The sequence below is a fragment of the Erythrolamprus reginae genome, chromosome 3 (genome assembly GCF_031021105.1).
Source record: "Erythrolamprus reginae isolate rEryReg1 chromosome 3, rEryReg1.hap1, whole genome shotgun sequence".
NCBI lineage: Eukaryota > Metazoa > Chordata > Lepidosauria > Squamata > Dipsadidae > Erythrolamprus > Erythrolamprus reginae.
In genome coordinates this window covers 210,688,026-210,710,068 of record NC_091952.1, presented here as the reverse complement: position 1 = coordinate 210,710,068, position 22,043 = coordinate 210,688,026, and the positions used below count along the sequence as shown (strand labels likewise).

At 35.4% G+C, this 22,043-nt stretch overlaps 1 protein-coding gene across 2 annotated transcripts in view; it reads right to left on the bottom strand.

Annotated features, from left to right (window-relative positions):
- RP1 (RP1 axonemal microtubule associated) overlaps window positions 1-22,043 on the bottom strand; it is a 210,839-nt gene that overhangs the window by 44,334 nt on the left and 144,462 nt on the right. Inside the window, exons 38-43 of one of the 2 annotated variants that reach the window (XM_070747755.1) lie at window positions 18,459-18,613; window positions 16,271-16,349; window positions 12,893-13,024; window positions 10,644-10,825; window positions 10,075-10,161; window positions 4,622-4,754 (exon numbers count right to left, since the gene is read on the bottom strand). In XM_070747755.1, the coding sequence (XP_070603856.1) occupies window positions 4,622-4,754; window positions 10,075-10,161; window positions 10,644-10,825; window positions 12,893-13,024; window positions 16,271-16,349; window positions 18,459-18,613 (768 nt within the window). The remainder of the gene's footprint in view (window positions 1-4,621; window positions 4,755-10,074; window positions 10,162-10,643; window positions 10,826-12,892; window positions 13,025-16,270; window positions 16,350-18,458; window positions 18,614-22,043) is intronic. The other variant, XM_070747756.1, reaches the window with a different exon arrangement.

Genomic DNA, 22,043 nt, shown 5'->3' with positions numbered 1-22,043 from the left:
GGGGGGGGGGGGGGCTAGGAAATGCCAGATGGTGGTTAGGTGAAGGATAGAATAGATATAAGCGGATGTCTGCCGCAATGGCTTTATATTGTTATGACTTGTTGTATAACTGAGGACCGGATTTATAGTGGGATTAAACCTGCTGTGAATACTGTAACTCGGCTTCTGACTTTTTATATATTCCACACGTATTCAGCTCAGACTGGCTGAGAGTAGCAGCATGTGACAATTTTAATTTGTAACATGGTAAATATTGATAGATATAATCCATAATTTTTAAAAGAATCCTAAGAGATAAAAGTTAAAGAAACACTAGTCTGACTGGGGATAATTTTGATCTTTCCCCCCTACTTAACATACATCTTAAGCTTGTATTGTCCTGCTTAAAACTCAATATTTGTTTGAAATGGTATAGAGTTTCCTGCTTGAGAAGGAAGGTCTCCAAGACCCTTCTAACTCTATTATTCTATAAACTATTCTATAAACTATTTTTTCTAGTTTTAGTGAGATTTAATGGGCAAAGGAATGCCTTAAATGTCTGTAGATGGAAGCCCTGTGACTATTCTTAACTTTCAGTTCCCTAAAAATGCAAAAAAGATCCTGATAATACTATCCTATAATTTTATCAGGCAGATTTCCTATGGCCTCTAACTAGAAAGAAGGTCATTTAAAGTGAAAAAAAAGGAGGGGAGTGTCTGTCTATTCATTATTACACGAAATAAATAAAAATATAAAAAAATATGAAAAAGATTTGCAAGTACATTTCCCTTATCTGATTAAATGATTTTCTTATGCATAACTGATATGTAGCTGTTAGAAACTAGGTATCTTTTAATTCTATTTTTTAAGCAAAAAGAACATAGCTGCCTAGCTGAAATCTGGGACATGAGATTTAATTTGTAACACAATTCAGCTCTACAAGTTTCAGTACCAGCTTGAATGTCACACCTGTTTTCAAGAGGGGAAAATGTGCTTGATAATACAATTCTATAATTTCTATTCAGAAACTCCAAAGTGTTCAAGGTTTCTTTCTAGTACATTTAGATAAAATTACAGCCTTAATGATATTTCTAAGATTCTTGAACAAAAAGTACACGTAGCTATGACATCTGCCTCTTTTTTAATACAGTATAGTACATTGTGATTTACCATTTATTATAATAGAAGTAGTAGCTATTTTATATTTAATTTTGAACATATGATACATACGTATTAGAGACCTAATTATTCAAATATCAATAGTGTTAAACCAAAGCTTGTTGTTCTGGATTTTAATTTTTTTTTTCATATTAATCAGGTTCTAATGATTTAGGTATACAATTAAAAATTATTTTGAATTTATATACACGGAGAAACAAATTTTATTTTTTATATCGTTTATGGAATTAATAATACTACTTTTAATTAGAATCACCATTGAATTGATTTTCATGGGAAAATTATCATTCAAATTTTCCTACTTTCCCTCTGAACATATTATATCATTACTGCCAATTAAACTAATATAGGAAAGGGGATCAATCCTTCATGTTGATCAACATTAATATTAGTTATTACATTAGAAAAATAATTTTGAATGATGATTGAATGAGGACTCATAGTTATGAATGTGCACTTAAGCAACAGGACAAAATTCTTATTTTTTTAATATAATAATACTTGAAGAAACAGTATATAGAAGTTACACTTTAAGCAACCAGTTTTACCAATCTATTTGGCTCTGAGAATAGGAAGGAAATGTCAGTGTTTGTATGTAACCCTTTTTTTCAAAGGATTCTAGACATTTTAGCAATTTGTAGTCTGAAACCAAGAGGTCTTAATTACGTGTCCATTTTAATTGTATGGAATGTTTTCTAGAAATTTTCGCAATTTGTAGTCTGAAACCATGAGGGCTTAATTATGTCTCCATTTTAATTGTATGGAATGTAATGAAATTTCTACATTAGGCATTTTTTGGTGAAAATTCTATAATCCCGTTCCAATTCAGTTAAGTAAGATCCTGCAACACATGCAATATAATTTATTTGATCCTGAAACACTTGCAGTTTAAAAACAATCACTCATTTCTAAATAAGTATCATTATATTGATACTTATTTATTGAGTCTACGGAGAGGGGTGGCATATAAATAATTAATTAATTAATTAATTAATTAATTAATTAAATGATATTCTAATAATGTCAGTGAAATTAAACTATTGTCTAACTTAAATGGTTTTGAAAAATAATAAAAATTAAAGATTTTGCCCCAAAAAGGCAACATTCAGGTTTTTCTTTTCTTTTCTTTTTTAAAAAGATCAATATATTGTAGAAATGGAATTGCCCCAAAATCATGGTTAAATGCAGCGGTGGACTACTAGCTGGAACGCTAAATTGCGCTCACCACTGCAGCTCATGAGTGCTTGTGGGGCCAGTGCGATTTTGCTTCTGTACCTGTGGAGGTAGCAAAATTGCGTACGGAGATGCAGCTGCCTCCATGTTTTGGTGAGATAGTTTTGCTCCCACGCATGCCGGAACACAGGCGCACCTGCGGCTACATGTGCGATTTTATTATCTCTACAAGTGCAGAAGCAAAATCGCGCTAGCCCCGCAAGCACTTACGAGCCGTGGCGGCGAGCGCAATTTAGCATTCCGGCTAGTAGTCCACCGCTGGTTAAATGTAATATCACATAATCAGTAACATGTGTTTAAGAAAGTCATTTCAACTATTTTATTTTTCTATTCATTCAAGGCAATAAACATACACAGCACTCCTTCCTCCTCCAGCTTTTTCCACAACAACTGTGTGACATACATTGGGCTAAGGGAGAATGTCTGGGACTTTCGTAAGCTGCTTAAAACCCACCTCTGCCGCCAGGCATGGGGGAACTAAGATACACTTTCCCCCTAGGCCTTCACAATTTTATGTATGGTATGTTTGTATGTATGATTGGTCTTTATATAATGGGTTTTAACTGCTTTTTTGTATTGGATTTTGTTGTACTGTTTTACTGCTGTTGTTAGCCGCCCTGAGTCTGCGGAGAGGGGCGGCATACAAATCCAATAAATAATAATAATAATAATAATAATAATAATAATAATAATAATAATTACCCAGCTAGCTTTCTAAGAAATCACCTAAGGTGATTTCTAAGCCAGCAACTTAACTACTACATTATAACCATCAGAAACGGAAGCATATCTTCCTGATCTATATCAATTATCAATGAAGAGATTGTATACATACTTTTGGACATATTTTCTAAAATATATACTTTGATGTGCAATCTTGAAAAGGATATGCTATGTCACCCTAGAGCAGGGGTCCCCAAACGTTTTACACAGGGGGCCAGTTCACTGTCCCTCGGACTCTTGGAGGGCCGGACTATAAAAAAAACAATGAACAGATCCCTATGCACACTGCACATACCTTGTTTTAAAGTAAAAAACAAAATGGGAACGTACTATTTAGAGGGGGGGGAAAGAAGTCTGAAATTCATATATGTTTATGTTTTGCTTTTAATTTTCTTTTGTTGACATCTGATTGGCTATACAAGGTTTTCTTGGCTTATAGAAAAATGTATAAAGAAAGAAGGAAGCACTTTGGCATAATGGGTAATAAGTTAGAAATATAATTGGTGTTGCACTTTTTGAAGGAACATTAAGGAGGGAATTTAATTAAAAGAAAATGAATGTAACTGGATGACAAAATTAGAAAAAAAACCTTTTGCAACTTTTTTGATGATTGATATTAGTTACTAACGAAATACTGCATTTTATTCATGGAAAATTAGATGGCACACTGTGTTGTTTGAATGTATGTTGAGAGAAAAAATTTAAAAAATTACCCCCCCCCAAAATAGTCCTTCCTTCCTCTGTCCCTCCATTTCATTCTTCCTTCCTTCCTTCCTTGTTCCCTCCATTTCTCCTTCTTTCCTTCCTTCCTTCCCTCCTTCCTTCCTCTCCACTTCTCCTTCCTCTCTTTCCCTTTTCTTTCTTTCTCTCTCTCTTTTCCCTGTGCTCTTGTCACTCACTGGCGGGCCGGATAAATGGCCTCAGTGGGCCGCATGTGGCCCACGGGCCGTAGTTTGGGGACCACTGCCCTAGAGCCTGGTTTTGCATATGTCACCACTCCCCCCCCCCCTGGTTATTTTGTTTTTCATCCCTATTTATTTTTATTTATTTATTTTTGTCAAGTATGTATTGGTACTATACAAAGATATAACAATGTTTATATACATTATACTAGTAAGATAAAATATTAGGAAAGGAAACGGAAGGCACGCTGGTGCACTTATGCATACCCCTTATTGTTAAATGTTAAAAAGATAACATTTTTGGCCTCCCTACAATCTTCTTCCCATGCCTGGATTTCTTCCTGGCCTCATCTATACTACTGTTCCTCTTCACATATGTTCATCTTTCATCAGTTTCATCACTTACCTTTTTTGCATCCCTCTCTAAAATAGCATAAAGACTTTTATAATTGAAACTGCCTGTTTGGAAGAGAATTAGCCCAGCAGCCATCAGTATGAGTGCAATTACCTATAGTGCTTGATACCTAAGAGTTATCCTTGATGTCACATTTCTGCATGCCCAAGATTGAAAGAAAGGGCTATCCTATGGTTATCGAACAAGGTACCTTTGAGAGGAGCTTCATTTGGTCTTACTGCTGCAAGTTCTGTCACAGTTTCTGACCCGTCTTCTTCAAAAAGCCATTGGTTTAAAGGGTGAAAGCCTAATTCTTCTTTAGTATCCAAGTCTTTCATTCGTAACTGCAGAATAATAACAACCACATTTTTTTTTGTTTTCCTTTGTTTTAATGAAGTAGTCTTGAATATAGGTATAAGGAAGTAGGTACACCTGCAAGTAGTTCTTGACTTATGACCTTAATGGAACCTGCCCAATACAGCCATACATTATGATGGTCATAAAGCAGGTCACTCACATGATTTTATGACTTTTTTTGCTGCAGTCATTAAGCAAATGCCATAGTTGTAAAGTGATTGCAGCGATTGTAAAACGAACATAAACTGACCACGGGACATTGGATGTTGAAACTACAGGTTGGTTGCCTTGCGCTTATTCAAAACTTCAGACATCCATCAGATGGGATGCTGCTGCCAAAAATGAAGTGTAAAGTTATTCTAATCAGCCTTGTTCTGATGAAAAAAATCTAAAGGAAGCCCTGTAAACGTTTGGCTCAGCTTAGGGTTTATATCACTTTTTTACCATGTTTTCTTCTAGTGTGCTATCAGATTGGGGGAAGTCACTTTCCAATTGCTACGTGAAAATGGAAATGAGAAAGTTTTACATTCTGAAATTTCCATTTATCATTATACAGTAAATGACCATTTTCAATTTTAGGAAAAATAATTATTTCCTCATATAATTATTTCTTCGTTTTTCTTTGCTCTCTTCTCCCTGGAAACTACCCTGCTTCAAATCATGGGACAGGTTTAATGGACAGAAGGAGAAAGACAAATCTGATCCATGTATCCAAATGAGAGGATTTCCCTTTTTTATGTTTTGAAATATAAAAAGCCGGATTTGACATTGTTCCTGTAAGAATTACATATTTATTCAGTTTTTTCTAATACAAGTTTGATACCTGACTTGTTTAAAATGTTGCACGATGATAGACAAATAATAGTTTGATGGAGCATATTATGTATTTGGTGCAAGAACAGCTATTTTAATATTTTAAATGTAAACTTTAAATAAAGCTTTAGAATTATCGAGAGAGGATTCTTTTATACAGCTACTATCAGGGAAAATATAGCAAATATACTAGCAGCAAAGAGGAAGCTTTACATTGCTTTATTCCTTCCTTTTCGTGTTTGAATTTTTAAAAAAATATTTATACCTGTCACTTTGTTCGTTTTTTGGATTAAAAAAAGTAAAAAATATTAACGCAAAGAAAGTAGGCAAGAAAAAGGATATAGAGAAGTTTATACTAACGTCAGCCGCTATGCCTCTATATATCTATAAATCTTAAATGCTCTGTACACATTTACCTTCCAAACAAAAATATCTCTATGGTTACTAAAGGATTCCTTTTACATTTATCCATAAATATGCTATAAACTATAGGACGCAACAAAGTTTTATTTTCTGCTTGGTGATAAACTGTTTCATGTATCCTTTATTTCAGTCATATATTTATGCCATTCAGCAATTTTCAAGTGAATATTACACAAAATTTCCATAATGCAAATCTATTCATTTTATCAAATCCTTTTACGAAACCAGAAAATGTATAATAAATTTACTCTCTCACAATAATGCATTTGTGAACACAATCAGCACAATTTGTGTCTGGCATAAAGCCAAAGTGCAGTTCCCAAATTTTCCATATTTTCATTGAATTTTACTGCCCTTCCAGCTATCAGATGCAGTCTTCACAAACATGAAATAACCCACATGGGTATTTTATAAGCAAACCAATTCTATATTTTAATAGTGTTCACACTATGAACACCTGCAATCTTACTATTATTTTTAACAATCCAGCAGTAATTTCATTCAGGTTGATTTCATTTAGTTTATTTCATGTCCATTTCTTTTTTAAATCCATTCCTAAAACTAATCAAAGAAAGTGTGCTGCACATTCAGAAATGTTTACCAACCGTCTATTTTAATTGATTCTTTCATAATAAAAAAATCAAATCAATGATGTGTTTAGATTTAGATATATTCCTTTACCTTGTGTACAAATGTATAGATTTTTTAATTTTTTAAATTAAAAAAAAACTGGCACCAATCACTATTTTTATTAATTATTCTTAAGTCTCCTAATAGCGCGGGGTGTGTGTCTCTCATTCCCTCAGTTCATCCTACTCCCCCTCCCTCCCTGAGTCATACTTATTCAGAATGCTCCACAATTTTTCTTAAGGTTATTCTGTGGTTTTTCCAATGTCACCATTCACTGAAACATAATAAGCACACCTACATAAGGATTTCTACTTTCATGAATACATACAATATTCTAGATTACATCAACTCATAGTTTCAGACTTTTAAACATTTTTATTCAAAATTAACTTACACTTTAATTTCCCTGTAAATATTCATCATCTCTTCTAAATATCATTCATATTACATCTTTAAATCAAATTTGCAGCACATGACATAACTATTTTTCTTCCTTCACTTAATTTATTAATCCATGTGCTTTACTTCCTTCTTCAATATTCATCATCACTGTAATGATCACCAATTCTACATGGAGCATCTTCTACCAACCAGTTTTTGTCAATGTTCCAATGAATTCAAACGCAATTATATTCCAAGTATACTGATGCTATTCAATGATAACTAGATTCTCTAATCTAAATTACCTTACAAGTAGTGATGGGTGAACTGAACCCGCACAATTCGAGTCCGTACCGAATTTTGAAGTGTTTGGTATGCCGAACACGAACACGACATTTTTCCAAACTTCGGGCAAAGTTCGGGGTCATGTTCGGTGTTCGGAGCTTTGACGTCACCGGCAGGTTGCTAAGGACGCCAAGGTGATCACTTCCTGGATTTCATGGAATCGAGGAAGTGATCACCTTGGCGTCCTTAGCAACCTTCCGGTGACGTCAAAGCTCCACCCTGGAATATCTTTGTGGGAGGGATTCCCCAGCTCCTTCAAAGGGAGGTCTTCATGTAAAAATAAACATTGTTATTTTTACGAAAAAGGACACCGCAGCAGCACTGCAAGCAAAGGGTGGTCCTTTAACGTAAAAATAAACATGTTTATTTTTACATGAAAGGACTGCCCTTTGCTTGCAGCGATGCTGCGGTGTCCTTTCACGTAAAAATAAACATTGTTATTTTTACAAAAAAAGGACACTGCAGCAGTGCTGCAAGCAAAGGGCGGTCCTTTCACGTAAAAATAAACATGTTTATTTTTACGTGAAAGGACCACCCTTTGCTTGCAGCACTGCTGCGGCGTCCTTTCACGCAAAAATAACAATGTTTATTTTTACGTGAGGACCTCCCTTTGAAAGAGCTGGGGAATCCCTCCACAAAGAGATTCCGGAGGCGGAGCTTTGACGTCACTGGCAGGTTGCTAAGGATGCCAAGGTGATCACTTCCTGGATTCCATGGAATCCAGGAAGTGATCTCCTTGGCATCCTTAGCAACCTGGCGGTGACGTCAAAACTCCGCCCCCAGAATCTCTTCATGGAAGGATTCCCCGTTCGGGTTCGAGTTCAGGTTCGGTTCGGATTCTGCTGAATTTCACGTAAAATTCGGCCGAACTTGCTGAACGCGAACACCATTGGGTTCGCCCATCACTACTTACAAGCCATTGTCTTTTTTATCTATATCCCAATAACTTTTAAGTACATGCTGTGTACTGACAGATTGGATGCTTAGGATGAAGCTTTTCCATCAAAGTTCAATAAATCAACTAATAATGTTTTATGCTTAATATTTGGACAATAATGACTTCTGACTCTTTTTTGCCCTAGCCAGTAGTTCTTGAAAATGATACTTCTCTATCTCTAGGTGTCAATCACTGTTTGTTTATCTACTTCATTTGAAAATGCATTTTCCTTCTTTTGACATTACTTAGAATTAATTATATAGGTGATTCATAAATATTGTTCATGTCTTTGTAATGTTGAAGCTAAATTGCACTATATTCTATTAAAGGCTATTCAATGATGTTGAAACTCATTAAACAATGTCTTTATTTATATCTTGTGGGGATTGGTCTAAGAGCTTATTTATTCTTAAACAACAATGAATACTTGAGACCACAAGTATTATAATTGTTTGAGACAACATTTTGTTCTAGGTTCCACATTAACCTTTGATTCAAACACTCAGTATTCTCAAATAGATTAGATTTTCCTGGGAATGATGATTACAGTATTTTACAACTAAAGGAAAAGATAATTGGTGGAAATTATAAAATAAAGAGATAAGTGTAACATGAGATGGATTGTGTCATCTAAACTAGGGGAGGACAAATTAAACTATAACCCTAAGGGTATACAGAAAGCTAAAAGGGGGATGGGAGAAACACCTGCTTTTTTACCTTCATGTTTGTGTTCCAATTACTTTCACTAATAAAAGAATGGTGACCATTGGAAAAGCTGCAAATCAAGGTGAGTGAAGGCAACATTTGTTAGAGTAACCGACAGAAAAATAAATTGTCCTAGAAACATTATAAAGAATTGTTTGAAAAAATGAAAAAAACAGATATCTGAATCTGTCAGATGAAAGAAGTTAAAGAAAAGATGAAAGAAGTTTAAAAAATTGGACAGTCTACAGGACATCTTAAAGGATTAATAAAATTAATAATGAAGTACAAATTGTAGATTTCTAATGTGGAAGAAAGAAGAAGAAAGAAAGAAAGAAAAAAAGAAAGAAAGAAATGTTTAAAAACTGAAACAAAATGTAATTTGTCTTCAAGAAAACCATATTAAAAAATGGACTAAAATGTTTTATCTGCAGAAATTTGGGTAAAGAACTTGTTTCAGTGGGAGATTTTAAAAAATGAGGGGTTTTTTTCATATAAACCTTCATTTGCAAACGAAACTGACACTGGTGATGCCATGGACCCAGTTCTGTCCATGCCAGTCCATGGATGCCTCCATCTTATTTTTGATTTTTTTTTTAATTTTGAGAAAAAATGCACAGAAGCTGAGTTTCCTTTTGGGGGGGGGGTTTGCAAATGTTCAGCACTATACATGCACCAGTGTGCCGTGACCACATTGTGTGACGGCAGTGAGATAAGTTAGAACTCACCTCTGAACTACTAAAAGATTTGAAGTAGATAAAAGGACTTTTGGTTTGAAATATAAGACAGAATTTGAACAAGAATTACTGTATGTAAAAATGATGAACGCTACTTTAAAACAATCTAACAAAGATATCTAATCAAAATTTTTGATAACCTTTCTTTCTTTTTGCTTTATATTCCTACTTTCTTATTCACCTTTCTTCCGTTTTTTTCTAGTATTTGTATTGTTTTCTTATTGTTAAAATTTCTTCAGTTAAAATTATATTAAAAAGCTATACTTTAAGACACAAAATTGCTGAAATACCAACTATACTAAAATAGGAAAGTTAACGTAAGTAAATGTGAGGCAATACCTTATGCAGTTTGATCCCTTTATTCAAATTTGAGCAGGATGACAGGAATGAAAGCTTTGTTATTTGACCAATATCACCAATACTCAACTGTTAAAGGAAAAACAACAACAACTATAAATTCACATGGTGAATAGATATGGATTCTCTCTCTGTCTATTTTAAAAATTTTCATATTAAAATATCTGCATTTAGATGTGTTTAAATCTGAATCTGTTTTAAAAGAGTAATTAAGCTAAAAGATAAAGATATCAGCAACAAAGGTTGGGAAATACTCTAGGTCATCAGGAAGTCTGTTCCAGTTTTCACAGTCTGTCATTCCTTCAGTATATGAACTTTATACTTTTCCCTTTGGAATTTAAGAACTTACCGGTATATCTAAATGCATTCAATGAGTGAATGCATTTGGAACTTCAGAAGCAGAGGACAAAAGACACTAATCCTCTCTATTATGACTCTCAGGCTTTTTACATTCTTATGCTCAGTTTCAGATGATGACAACAGTGTGTTGAAACTAAGTAGAAAAACCAGATTCTGCATCCTAATTGCAATATTATCATCTAGAAACCTACCAGAAAGGGTTCGTTTTTAAAATGTTGAACTCTTTGTGGAAATGATGCTCCATTGGTTCCATAGACAATAATTTTTATTTCATGCATTTTTTCTGGAATATGGACAAAGTCTATCCACAGTCTCCATTGTCCTTGGCTTTTTGCTTCAAAATCTTTCATGGGGCCAGATTTTTCTGTCATTTCTGAATGAAATAAAATGTGATCCAGGCTTCAGTTAAAAAGTAAATCTGAAGTCATTTATTATTTTGTTATATTTAGTCTGTTATGTTGTCACACTGCCAATATTTCTAGAGCAGGAGTGTCAAACTCGTGGTGTTGTGTTGCCATCACATAATTTATTTATTTTATTTATTTATTTTTATTTATTCATTTGTCCAATACACAAATACATAGGAAGAGAATAGACATGAGGTAATATATATAAAGATAAATGTGAAAATAGAGGAGAAGATATATGAAAGTAAGAAAATATATATGATATATGAGATAAAGGAAAGACAATTGGACAGGGGACGAAAGACACATTACTGCACTTATGTACGCCCCTTACTGGCCTCTTAGGAACCTGGAGAGGTCAATCGTGGGGGAGAAATGTTGGGGGTTAGGGATTGACACTATTGAGTCCGGTAATGAGTTCCACGCTTCGACAACTCGATTGTTAAAGTCATATTTTTTACAGTCAAGTTTGGAGTGGTTCGTATTAAGTTTGAATCGGTTGCGTGCTCTTGTGTTGTTGCGGTTGAAGCTGAAGTCGTCATTGGCCGGTAGGACATTGCAGCATATGATCTTGTGGGCAATACTTAAATTGTGTTTTAGGTGCTGTAGTTCTAGGCTTTCTAGACCCAGGATTGTTAGTCTATTTCCGTAGGATATTCTGTTTCGAGTGGAGGAATGAAGGGCTCTTCTGGTGAAATATCTTTGGATGTTTTCAAGGGTGTTAATGTCTGAGATGTCTTTCCCCCCCTTTGCTAAAATGGGGGCATGGCATGTGATGCATTTGCTGAAGTTTGACACCCGTGTTCTACATAATTTGAGGTGTGAATTACAAATGTGCTTTAAATTCACCAAAATTCTGAAGTGATTTCAGGAATCAAAGTAGGTTTCTTTTGAAATAGAATGAAGCTCCCAAACACAAAGCTGGGTAAGAAACAGTAATGTTGTATCAAACACAAAGCTGGGTAATGTAAATTAGGAATATTGGAGTAATTTATTGCCAAATTGTCCATAATTTTTCTGTCAGGAATGGAACTTTTAAAAGATTTGTAGCATCAATCATATTTTGCATGCTGTAATATGAAGGTTTTCTTCGAAATTGCAAGATGGTCAAATCAGTCTTCCTCTGTTACTATTTCTGTACTTGATCCATTTCCTGCCTCATCTCACTTTTTGTAACCTGAGTTTCAAACAGGCTGAATCCTAAACTGTTTCTAATTTATCATACATTCCTAGCCTTTTCATGCCCAGAGAGGAATCAATATCCAAAGAATGAAGGACAACCTTCAGAATCTTTGAATTAGTTTGTAGGAAGATTGAATCCTCCACTCAGCTCAAGAACCAGCAAAGGCCTTTAGTACAGAACAAAAAGAATCATATAGGAACAGGTTGCAGGACAAAACTTCCTATAAATAAGAAGACAACTTGAGACTTAACATATATACAGTAAGACCTCACCTATCGCTGGTGTTACGTTCCAGACCCGGCCGCGATAGCTGAAATCCGCGATGGGGAATTTATCGACTGATAGTACTTATTTAAGTATTTATATTGTAATTGTTTGGTAAGTTTTCATTGTTTTAAGTGTTTATAAGCCCTTCCTACACAGTATTTATTTTAGATACAGTATTTAAATACAGTATTTACAATTTTAGATATATATTTTTTGAAAAATCTGCCGATCGAGTTCCGCGGGCTGTTTAAATCTGCCAATCGACTTCCTCAGAAACCCGCGAACCAGTGAAGATCTGCGGATGATTTTTCTCATTAATATTTCTTGAAAACCCGCGATGAAGTGAAGCCGCAGTAGGTGAAGCGCGGTATAGCGAGGGACTACTGTATATATATAATTTGTATAAAATAACTTATGTTATTAATTCCTACGATATTTTGAAAAGTTGCTAGACAATTTATGTGATAATTTTATATGAGATAAATGCACACATGCGTGCATACATCTACCTTTGTATGCCTACATCTGTACATCTATCTCTATCATTGTACTTTAAATTTGAAAATTAAGATTTTCAAACCACCTTGTAGTGGGATTGAAACTTCTGTAAAATCTTTTTTTGACTGCTGATGCATCCAATTATTATGAACAAATGTATATGTGGTAAAAGGATAGTTTCTTTCTTCTATTACTACCTTCTCTAGAAACCAATCATCTAGGAGAAAAAGAAAAAGAAAAAGGTTACCATTCCACTTTCTATTTCTGTTGGATTTACCCAAGTATTTACAACTATATAGACCAGTGTTTCCCAACCTTGGCCACTTGAAGATATTTGGACTTCAATTCCCAGAATTCCCCAGCCAGCGAATGCTGGCTGGGGAATTCTGGGAGTTGAAGTCCAGATACCTTCAAGTGGCCAAGGTTGGGAAACACTGATATAGACTACCCTGTATAAATGAGTTAATTAAAAATGATACTACATGAAAGCTTAAATAACACTGCATTGGAAGGAATTTGTGTCATTGTTCTTTTATAGTCTTAAGATTTCATATTTTCAAAAAGAATACTTGAAAAGTCCTATTGCTTTCTGAAGTGAAAATCCAGTTATATTTTCAAATATTGTAAAAATATTGATCAGTATTCATGTATTTGGGGGTTTCTTGTTACAATAATTTCTTCAAATGATTCTGTCATGGTACCTTTAAAACTAAAGAACAATAATCAAATTAATTTGGATAGTACTACACATGTGCAAGATGACAAACTGAATTATAAATTTACTTCACAGCCTAGCTATATATATCCTGCATGAATTTAAAGTATGATCTATTCTAGGTGTTAAATCAATACATGATTACTGGTGATATTCAAATAAAAATACCTACTGGCTATTTGCAGCTATACATCTTCCATTATTCTTGAATACATTTGTGTAACTTGTTGTAGCTGTTCCCCATCCCAATCTCATTCTGCATCCTGTTATTATTCTATTCTAAATGTATCTTGAGAGTGCCAAATTAAGGGAGACTACTTTTTGGTTTCTCTTCTTAGTTATGACAGAAACTGAGTTGATTTGCATATATTGAAAATCCTTCCTGAGTCACTTTTTGCATCTGAGATTATAAACTATAGTTGGGAATCTAAATATTCAAAGGATACACTGATTCAAGATCTTTCAAATCTTTTAAATACTGTATTTAAAAAATCCTGGAAATCGGGCTATTATCTAAGGATTGGAAAACAGCTGATGTTGTTCCCATCTTTTAAAAAAAAGGATGGGTAGGGAAAACATGCCCAGGAAACTACAGATCAATCAGCCTAACATCAATACCTTGGATGATACTGGAAAAGATAATCAAAACCAGATCTGTGAACATTTAGAAACAACTAAAGCTATAACTAAATGACAGCATGGATTTGTTAAAAATAGATCATGCCATACTTATTTCATTTTTTGACAAAGTGGTTAAATTACTAGACCAACTAAATGCTGTGAAATAGTATGCCTAGACTTTAACAAGGCATTCTGTAAAGTAGACCACAACCTAGTTCTTGGTAAGCTTAAAAAAATATGGAAATTGCCTGTTTCCCAACTTCTGGTAAGCCCAGAAGCCTAGTAGGCTAGTGTTTCACCCTTACCAGGCTCCAAAGGCTTCCTTGGAGCAGTGGTAGGATAAAAACGCTCTCCCCCATCCTTCCGGAGGCTCTCTGGAAGCCAAAAACGCCCTCCCAGTATCTCTGTGTGAGTCAAAAATAAGCTGGTCAGCACACACATGCACGTTGGAGCCGAGCTAGGGCAATGGTTCACCTGCCAGCAGATATGGACAACATCAGTGCCAAATGGCTGACAAACTGTACACAATAAGGTATCCTTAATGGTACTATATCTGCATGGAGGGAAGTAAGGGTACAAGAAAGATCCACCCTAACCCCAGTTCTCTTCAATATCTTCATAAATGTCTTAGATGAGGGAATAGAAAGGAAAGTCATCAAATTTGCAGATGACACTAAGCTGACAGGGATAACACCCCAGAAGATCAGCTCAGGATCCAAAAAGATCTTGACAGATTTGAACAATGGGCCCTATTCAATGAAATGAAATTTAATGTGGAGAAAATCAAAGTTTGATACTTAGGCAGGAAAAACCAAAGGTACAAGTACAGATTAGATGAAATCTGTCTCAAAAACAGTAACTGTAAGAGGGACCTTGGAGTCCTAGAAGTGGAACACTTAAATATAAGCCAGCAATGTATGACAGCAGCCAAAAAAGCTAATACAATCCTTGATTTTATAAACAAAGGCATAAAATCAAATCGTATTAGTACTGTTTTAGAAAGCCTTAGTAAGATCACAGCTGAAATATTGCATCCAGATTTGGTCACATTACAAAAAAGAGTTCGATACTTTTGAAAAAGTGCAAAGAAGACCAACTAAGATATTAAATGCCTGGACAGAAATATATAAAGAATGGAGGATTGCAGAATTTAGGTTTGGCTAGTGTAGAGAAAAGGACTAGGTAGGACATGATGGCAATATTCCAGTATTTGAGAAGTTGCTACTAAGAGGAGTGTTGTGAACTTATTTTCCAATGCACCAGAGAGCAGGACAAAAAAAAAATGGATGGAAACTAACCAAGAAGAGCAGCAACCTGGAATCAAGGAGGACATTCTTAACAGTGAAGACAATTAACCAGTAGAACAGCTTGCAATCAGAAGTTGTGGGTGCTTGATCACTGGGGATTTTTAAGAAGAGATTGGAAAATCACTTCTCTAAAATGGTATAAGTCAGGGATGGTGAACCTATGGCATGGATGCCACAGGAGGCACACAGAGCCATATCTGCTGGCAGGCGAACCATGTGCATGTGTGTGCTGGCCAGCTGATTTTTGACTCACACAGAGACTCTGTGAGGGCATTTTTGGCTTCCAGAGAGCCTCCGGAAGGATGGGGGAGAGTGTTTTTATCCTACCACTGCTACAAGGAAGCCTTTGGAGCCTGGGAAGGGTGAAACAACAGCCTACTGGGCTTCTGGGCTTACCAGAAGTTGAGAAAAAGGCAATTTCCAGCCTCCAGAGGGCCTCCGAAGGGTGGGGGAAGCTGTTTTCACCCTCCCCAGGCATTGAATTATGGGTCGGGTCACTCGCACATGTGCAATAACACTCGTGCACGCTCTTTCGGCACCCAAGGAAAAAAGGTTTCGCCATCACTGGTATAGGTTCTCCTGCTTGACCAGGGGCCTGGACTAGAAGTCCTCAAAGTTTCCTTCCAATTTTATTTTGATTAATTGGTGCCCTTTCCTAATTATTCTGAGTTTCTGTTTTCTCATTCATCTATACAATGTTTGCATTACTTTGGTTTTTTTACTTACTATACAAAGCAATGCAATGGTCTTTCCAGGACTGATTATAATGCTTTTCTCCATTCCCCATTCTCCCCCCCCCCCACTCTTTCTCAAAGTATACCTTTGGTCAAACCTTTGAACCCCACAATGACTTGATTCAGCTTCCCAAGGTGCACTGCTTTGATTTGGTAAACATTCACCTATAATTTGAGAAAAGTTGATACAGTTGAATTTTTATGAAGCAAACTCTATCAGCTATTAATGGGTAAATTCGGTAAACACAACTTCTTTTCTCTGCACAGTTGAACATTTCAACATGTATAAATCATTTTTGCAAGGTCATAGCAAAAGGTTGTACAATAAAGCTGACATCTTAAGTGTCAGTGACTGGTTTCATTTTATTGCAAATATTAGATCATAGGTTTATATAAGCATTTAGCATTTCCTGGATTTCTTCACTGTACCAGTAATTGAACAGAGCTTCTAGAATCAAATAAATAAAATTCAATGAATTATTATTTTTACCCACAGACTTTACTTCTCTCTGAACTATCTTAAATTTAACCTTATTGGGAGGCTATACATTGGACTATAGGATACTTAGGTACTCATCATTTAATTTATATTATTTCTATAATGTATAGTAGAGAAAGGTTGATTTTAAATAGCATTATGTATTACCCATTAAAGTCTCATTGCTTTTCCTTTTCCTATCTCCTACAAAACGTTACATTAATAACTTGTGTCCTTGTCACATCATAACAAGTTTTGCCTATGAGTTTTGATATTTCATATTGAATCTATTTATGGCAGCTTGTGCTGATCAAAATTTATTCATCAGTCATGCAATAAATATGTTCAGAATCACTATTTCTACTCTTCCAGTTCCTCAGAAGCAATCTGAAGCCAACTCATGGTTGTCATCACTTCGACTGACCTTGAAATACTGAGAGCATTACTGTGTTCTGTACTTTTTTGGGGAAAGAACAACCGTTGCCACCCATGTAAGAATAAGTCACCCTTAAGCTCTAGGCAGTCCTTAAAGCATCTTCTGGTGCTGTTTCAAATATTCTATGGCTAAGACCAAAATAAATCAGTTCTGCTTCTGAATGTAGCTGATCTCATGGGATACATGTGAGAGTTTTCAACTGTTGATTAAGTAGCACTACCTATTGGTGTGGTTAGCTCTGGCCCAGCTCCTGCCCCAAGGAATGTGCAGGTGGATGTGGGGGAAACATCCACATGCTGCAGACCTGTTTTGCTCCCGATGAAATCTGCCGACGAAGCCTCCTCTGACCAAGGAAGCATGAGTGACAGGGAATAGGGGAGTTTGGCAGACAGCCCAGGAGGAGATCAATCATCTGTATCATCCCTGGATTCTGAACAAGAATTAATGACACATCCACACATGCGTAGAGTGATGCATAGGAGATAACAACTGAAGGATTGGTACAAGAGAAAATGAGGCCACCTGTGGTTGGGTGGGGCTGCTGTTATAAGTGCTACAGATAAAAGTGAAGCTTGGTGTTTTAGCTTCATGGCAGTTTATCTGATTCATTGTTTCATCAAGATCGAGGTTTTTGTGCTGTTCAAGATTGTGTGTGGACTCTCTGGACTTTAGAATTGGACTCAATTTCCCAGTTATTGGGTGAGCAATTGGATTGCATTTAACCTGTGCCTTGTGTGTACCAGAAAATCCCTTTGACATTTAAAAAGGGAGCTGTTTCTGTTTTTCTGTTTATAAAAACTTTTGGGTTTTCCTTTTATCGTGTGGTGTGTGTCTTCCTGGACTAATTACCCTGTAATTACGGGCAGTTGAATCACGCCGGCAGAACACCTATAGACCAATAGTGGTTTTTAAAACCCTTTACTACCGGTTCATGTGTGCGCTCACTCGCGCATGCGTGCAATACTTCTGCTCATGTGCAGAAGTGTCCTGGGTGGTGGTCAGAGTCTCCCACTGCTGGTGCTACCGGTTCTTAGAACTCATCTGACCCGGGAGCAACCCACCACTACAGACCATCTATGAAAATTATGTTCACATTCTATGAGTGTAGCACATGGTTGTTAGTTTATACTGATTCTACACAGATCTGAATCAAGAAGTACAGAAAGCATTAACATAATAGGGAAGATGACTGAACAAGTGAATACAGCAAAGTTGATTAGTACTTGGTCAAACATAATTCCATGTCATGCCATTACATGACAAGGAAATTATTCTTTACACTTGAAACATGTCTACTAAAAGCATATGCATGACTATTACACAATATATACATACATACAGTCACACACATATATATTACCTGTCCTCTATCAAAAGTGATTGGTCCAGTTTTAGAATTATTAAGCCATCGTTTTCCTGAGTCACCTCTATCTCCACAAATACAAAAATAAGCATTGCCACTGGCACCAGCTTTCTTCCTGTCTCCAGTATGTACATGGATAGAATACTCAACAACTGAAGTAAATAAAAGAAATATATAGCACTATATTGAAAGGAACGGTTGAGATTAGTTGACAACCACATTGCACTATTAATACATATAAATTTTCAATCAATTATATACCAAGATCTTTTTTGTGAGTAGTATTACTAAACCAATTCCCCCCTTAAAATATATTCAAAATGTATTTTATAAGTACTTTTCATTTTCTATTTTATTTCAGCCTTTCACTTTCACTTATGTCTCTATCCTTGGTATTCCATCTAGGCCCTGGGTGTCAAACTCACGGCATTACATTGCTGTCATGAGATGTTTCATGACATTTTCCCCCTTTTTGGAGCTGGGGTAGGTGTGGCCTGCATGTGACACATCTGGTCTGAGGGCCACCAGTTTGACATCCATGATATATGTCTCACCTACCCCTTGCTTTATATAATCTGCTGATCTAATTAGCATCCTCACCTACATCCAGTGAACCTATATAAATAATTTGGGGGGGGGGGGTAGGGAAGGAAATAAAAGACACAAAACATAATTCTTGAAAGACTTTTTTGGCAGAGTTTTTCTCCAAACATTGTTTGGATAAATAAAATCTTCCATCATTACAACTGCATGTCTTTTTGAAATATACGCAATTTGCTTTTGTAAGACATTCTTTTGAGTAGAAAGGGTGACAATAAATTCCAACAACAGTATAGTTTTTACTTGTTCTTCAACTTATTTAACCCCAGAAAATCTTCACGTCATTGTCATTGTCATTCATTTTTATTTTTGAGCAGGGATGGATAGTCTCTAAGACTTCTGGTCCTTTTTAATAAATTCCATTCTGTAACTGCTGTACTTCAGAACTGGAACTCACATAGTTTTTATCTTCAAATTCTGAACAATAGTGTATGGCCATGAGCAATGAAGGCTGTGAATCATTGCCTTCAATATTCTTTATGATTTTTCAGTGAATAGCTTAAGAGGGCCTATTTCAGCAACATTCGTTTTTTATTTAATATTTTTTTTCCTGAGGGCCTTACTTCAGGGTGTCCATTTCTTTCTCCCACAGAGTTCAGTTTGAAGTCCTTATAATCAAGCTTTCCATTCTTTGGACAAACATATTAAGGGTGGGGAAGGCTGATTTGAGGTAGTAGTCTTTCATCTAGATGAACTCATAATTTCTGAAATCATAGTTCCTCTTTTGATGTCGTATTGATAGCCAGCCATTGATATGTAGTATTCTTATGTCCCTTCCTGGACTGATAGTACAGGTAAGAGTATTACCTGAGTCCTCAGACCCTTGAAATTCCTTCCAACATTTTATATTTTGTTGTCCTTGCCCTAATAGAATAGTCAATGTTTTTTTATATAATTTTAGCAAACAATAGTCAATGTTTTTTTATATAATTTTAGTAGTTGTTCTGTCATATTCTCAATCACTTCAGAGCCTATGGATTCAGTCATCATATGTTTGTTTTAGTTCCTCATAAAAGTGAATCACTAATTACAATGCCATTATTGGCTCTTTACTTTTTATAGGGCACAGTTGCCCTGTAGGGATCCATCATCCTGTCACTAGCTCTGTTGATTTCTTTATTTTTCTGAATTCTCTGAAATTGTTTCATCTGTAGAAGTCTGAAACTGTTCCTATTCCTGTCTAAACATGTCTAGTTGTTACCCGTATCCACTGGATTTGGTCTTCTGTTTGACTGTGTTACAGCCCTATAAAGTCGATCAGACTAGACAAGTTACACTAGCAGTATTTTGCAAGTCTGAATGTATTTCTTCTTTCCTTTCTTTTATCTTCATGCCACTTGGAGAGAGGATGAAATCTGATGTATTTTCATAAATCATTTTTATGACCTGGGATCAACCCACTTTTGTCTGATCATTGTCTTGGTAATAGATATTCCTGTATTTTAAGAGTCTCCTCTATGTTCACCAGAGAAAGGTTATTTCAGCTGAACAATTTGGTTATGTTTCATTTGCGTTCTTTGCCTGGAATTTCCCTTAGTAGATGGGTGGTTTGTACAAATCAAATCATAATTCCATGTTTTATAGGTGGCATATGCCCCCAGCTAGACTAGCCAAGATGTACCCTAACCTCAAACCCAATTGTTGGAAATGTTGGAGAAAAACACGGCTCCTACTTTCATATGTGGTGGACCTGCCCACAAGTTAAGGAAATTTGGCACAAACTCCAACAATGGATAAAAGAAATAATCAATATTAAATTAGAAATGAAACTAGAAATATTTTTACTTGGTATTATCGAAAAAAATATGAAAAAAGAACAATATTACCTGACCCAACACTTAATAACAGCAACGAGAATAACCATAGCTCAGTTTTGGAAGAACAAATCAATGCCTAATGATTGAAATTTAATTAAAAAAATACTAGACTGTGCAGAAGCAGGCAAACTAACTTTGGAGCTAAAAGAGCAAGAAAATACAAAATACTACAAGATCTGGAAAGATTTCTATATATGGTTGAATAAAAGAACAAATACTAGTAGTGCTGCGTGATAAGGAACAAATTAAGTTAAAAATTGTTAAAGACTTAAATACAACTTTTTCTTTACCTACCATGTTTATATAAGCTATAGAGTAAGAAATTAAACTTTAGATCACATATCACAGATAAAACCAAGGGTAACAATAACGTATAAGAATATAAAAGGAGGCTGTCGATGAGTCAGCCAAAGGGGGGGGAGGGGATGTATATTGTATTTTTGTCTTTTTCTATATGTAGTGTGTGTTTGTATTGTCTATATGTAAATAAAAATTATTTTATATAACAAAATCAAATTAAATCAAATTTAAAAACTATGTTTCTGCTGCAGGACTTCTTTCTTTGAATTGATAAACTTGCTTCCTTTCTAATCAGTTGAGACAAAACCAAGATGGCGACCGCATGCACAGTGACAGAAACTTGGCTTCCATGCCTGATCAGAAGAAAAAGATTTTTAAAAAATTAAAACAATTTTTTAAATTTCAAAAAAAATATGGTGGTGCCCATGGACCAGCAACAACTGAACCGGTACTGTTATATCATCGTGACTTTATTTATTTATTTATTTATTTATTTATTTATTTATTTATTTATCTATCTATCTATCTATCTATCTATCTATCTATCTATCTATCTATCTATCTATCTATCTATTTTCCTCCCCTCTCCGTAGACTCTGGCCAGCTCACAGCAATAATAAAAACAATGTACAACTAATCTAATATTTAAAAATATCTAAAAACTCCTTATTTAAAAAACAAGACATAGGCACAAACATACCATGCATAAACTATATAGGCTTGCGGGAGATGTTTCAATTCCCCCATGCCTGACGGCAGAGGTGGGTTTTAAGGAGATTACGAAAGGCAAGGAGTGTGCAGGCAATCCTAATCTCGGGGGGAGCTGGTTCCAGAGGGTCGGGGCCGCCACAGAGAAGGCTCTTCC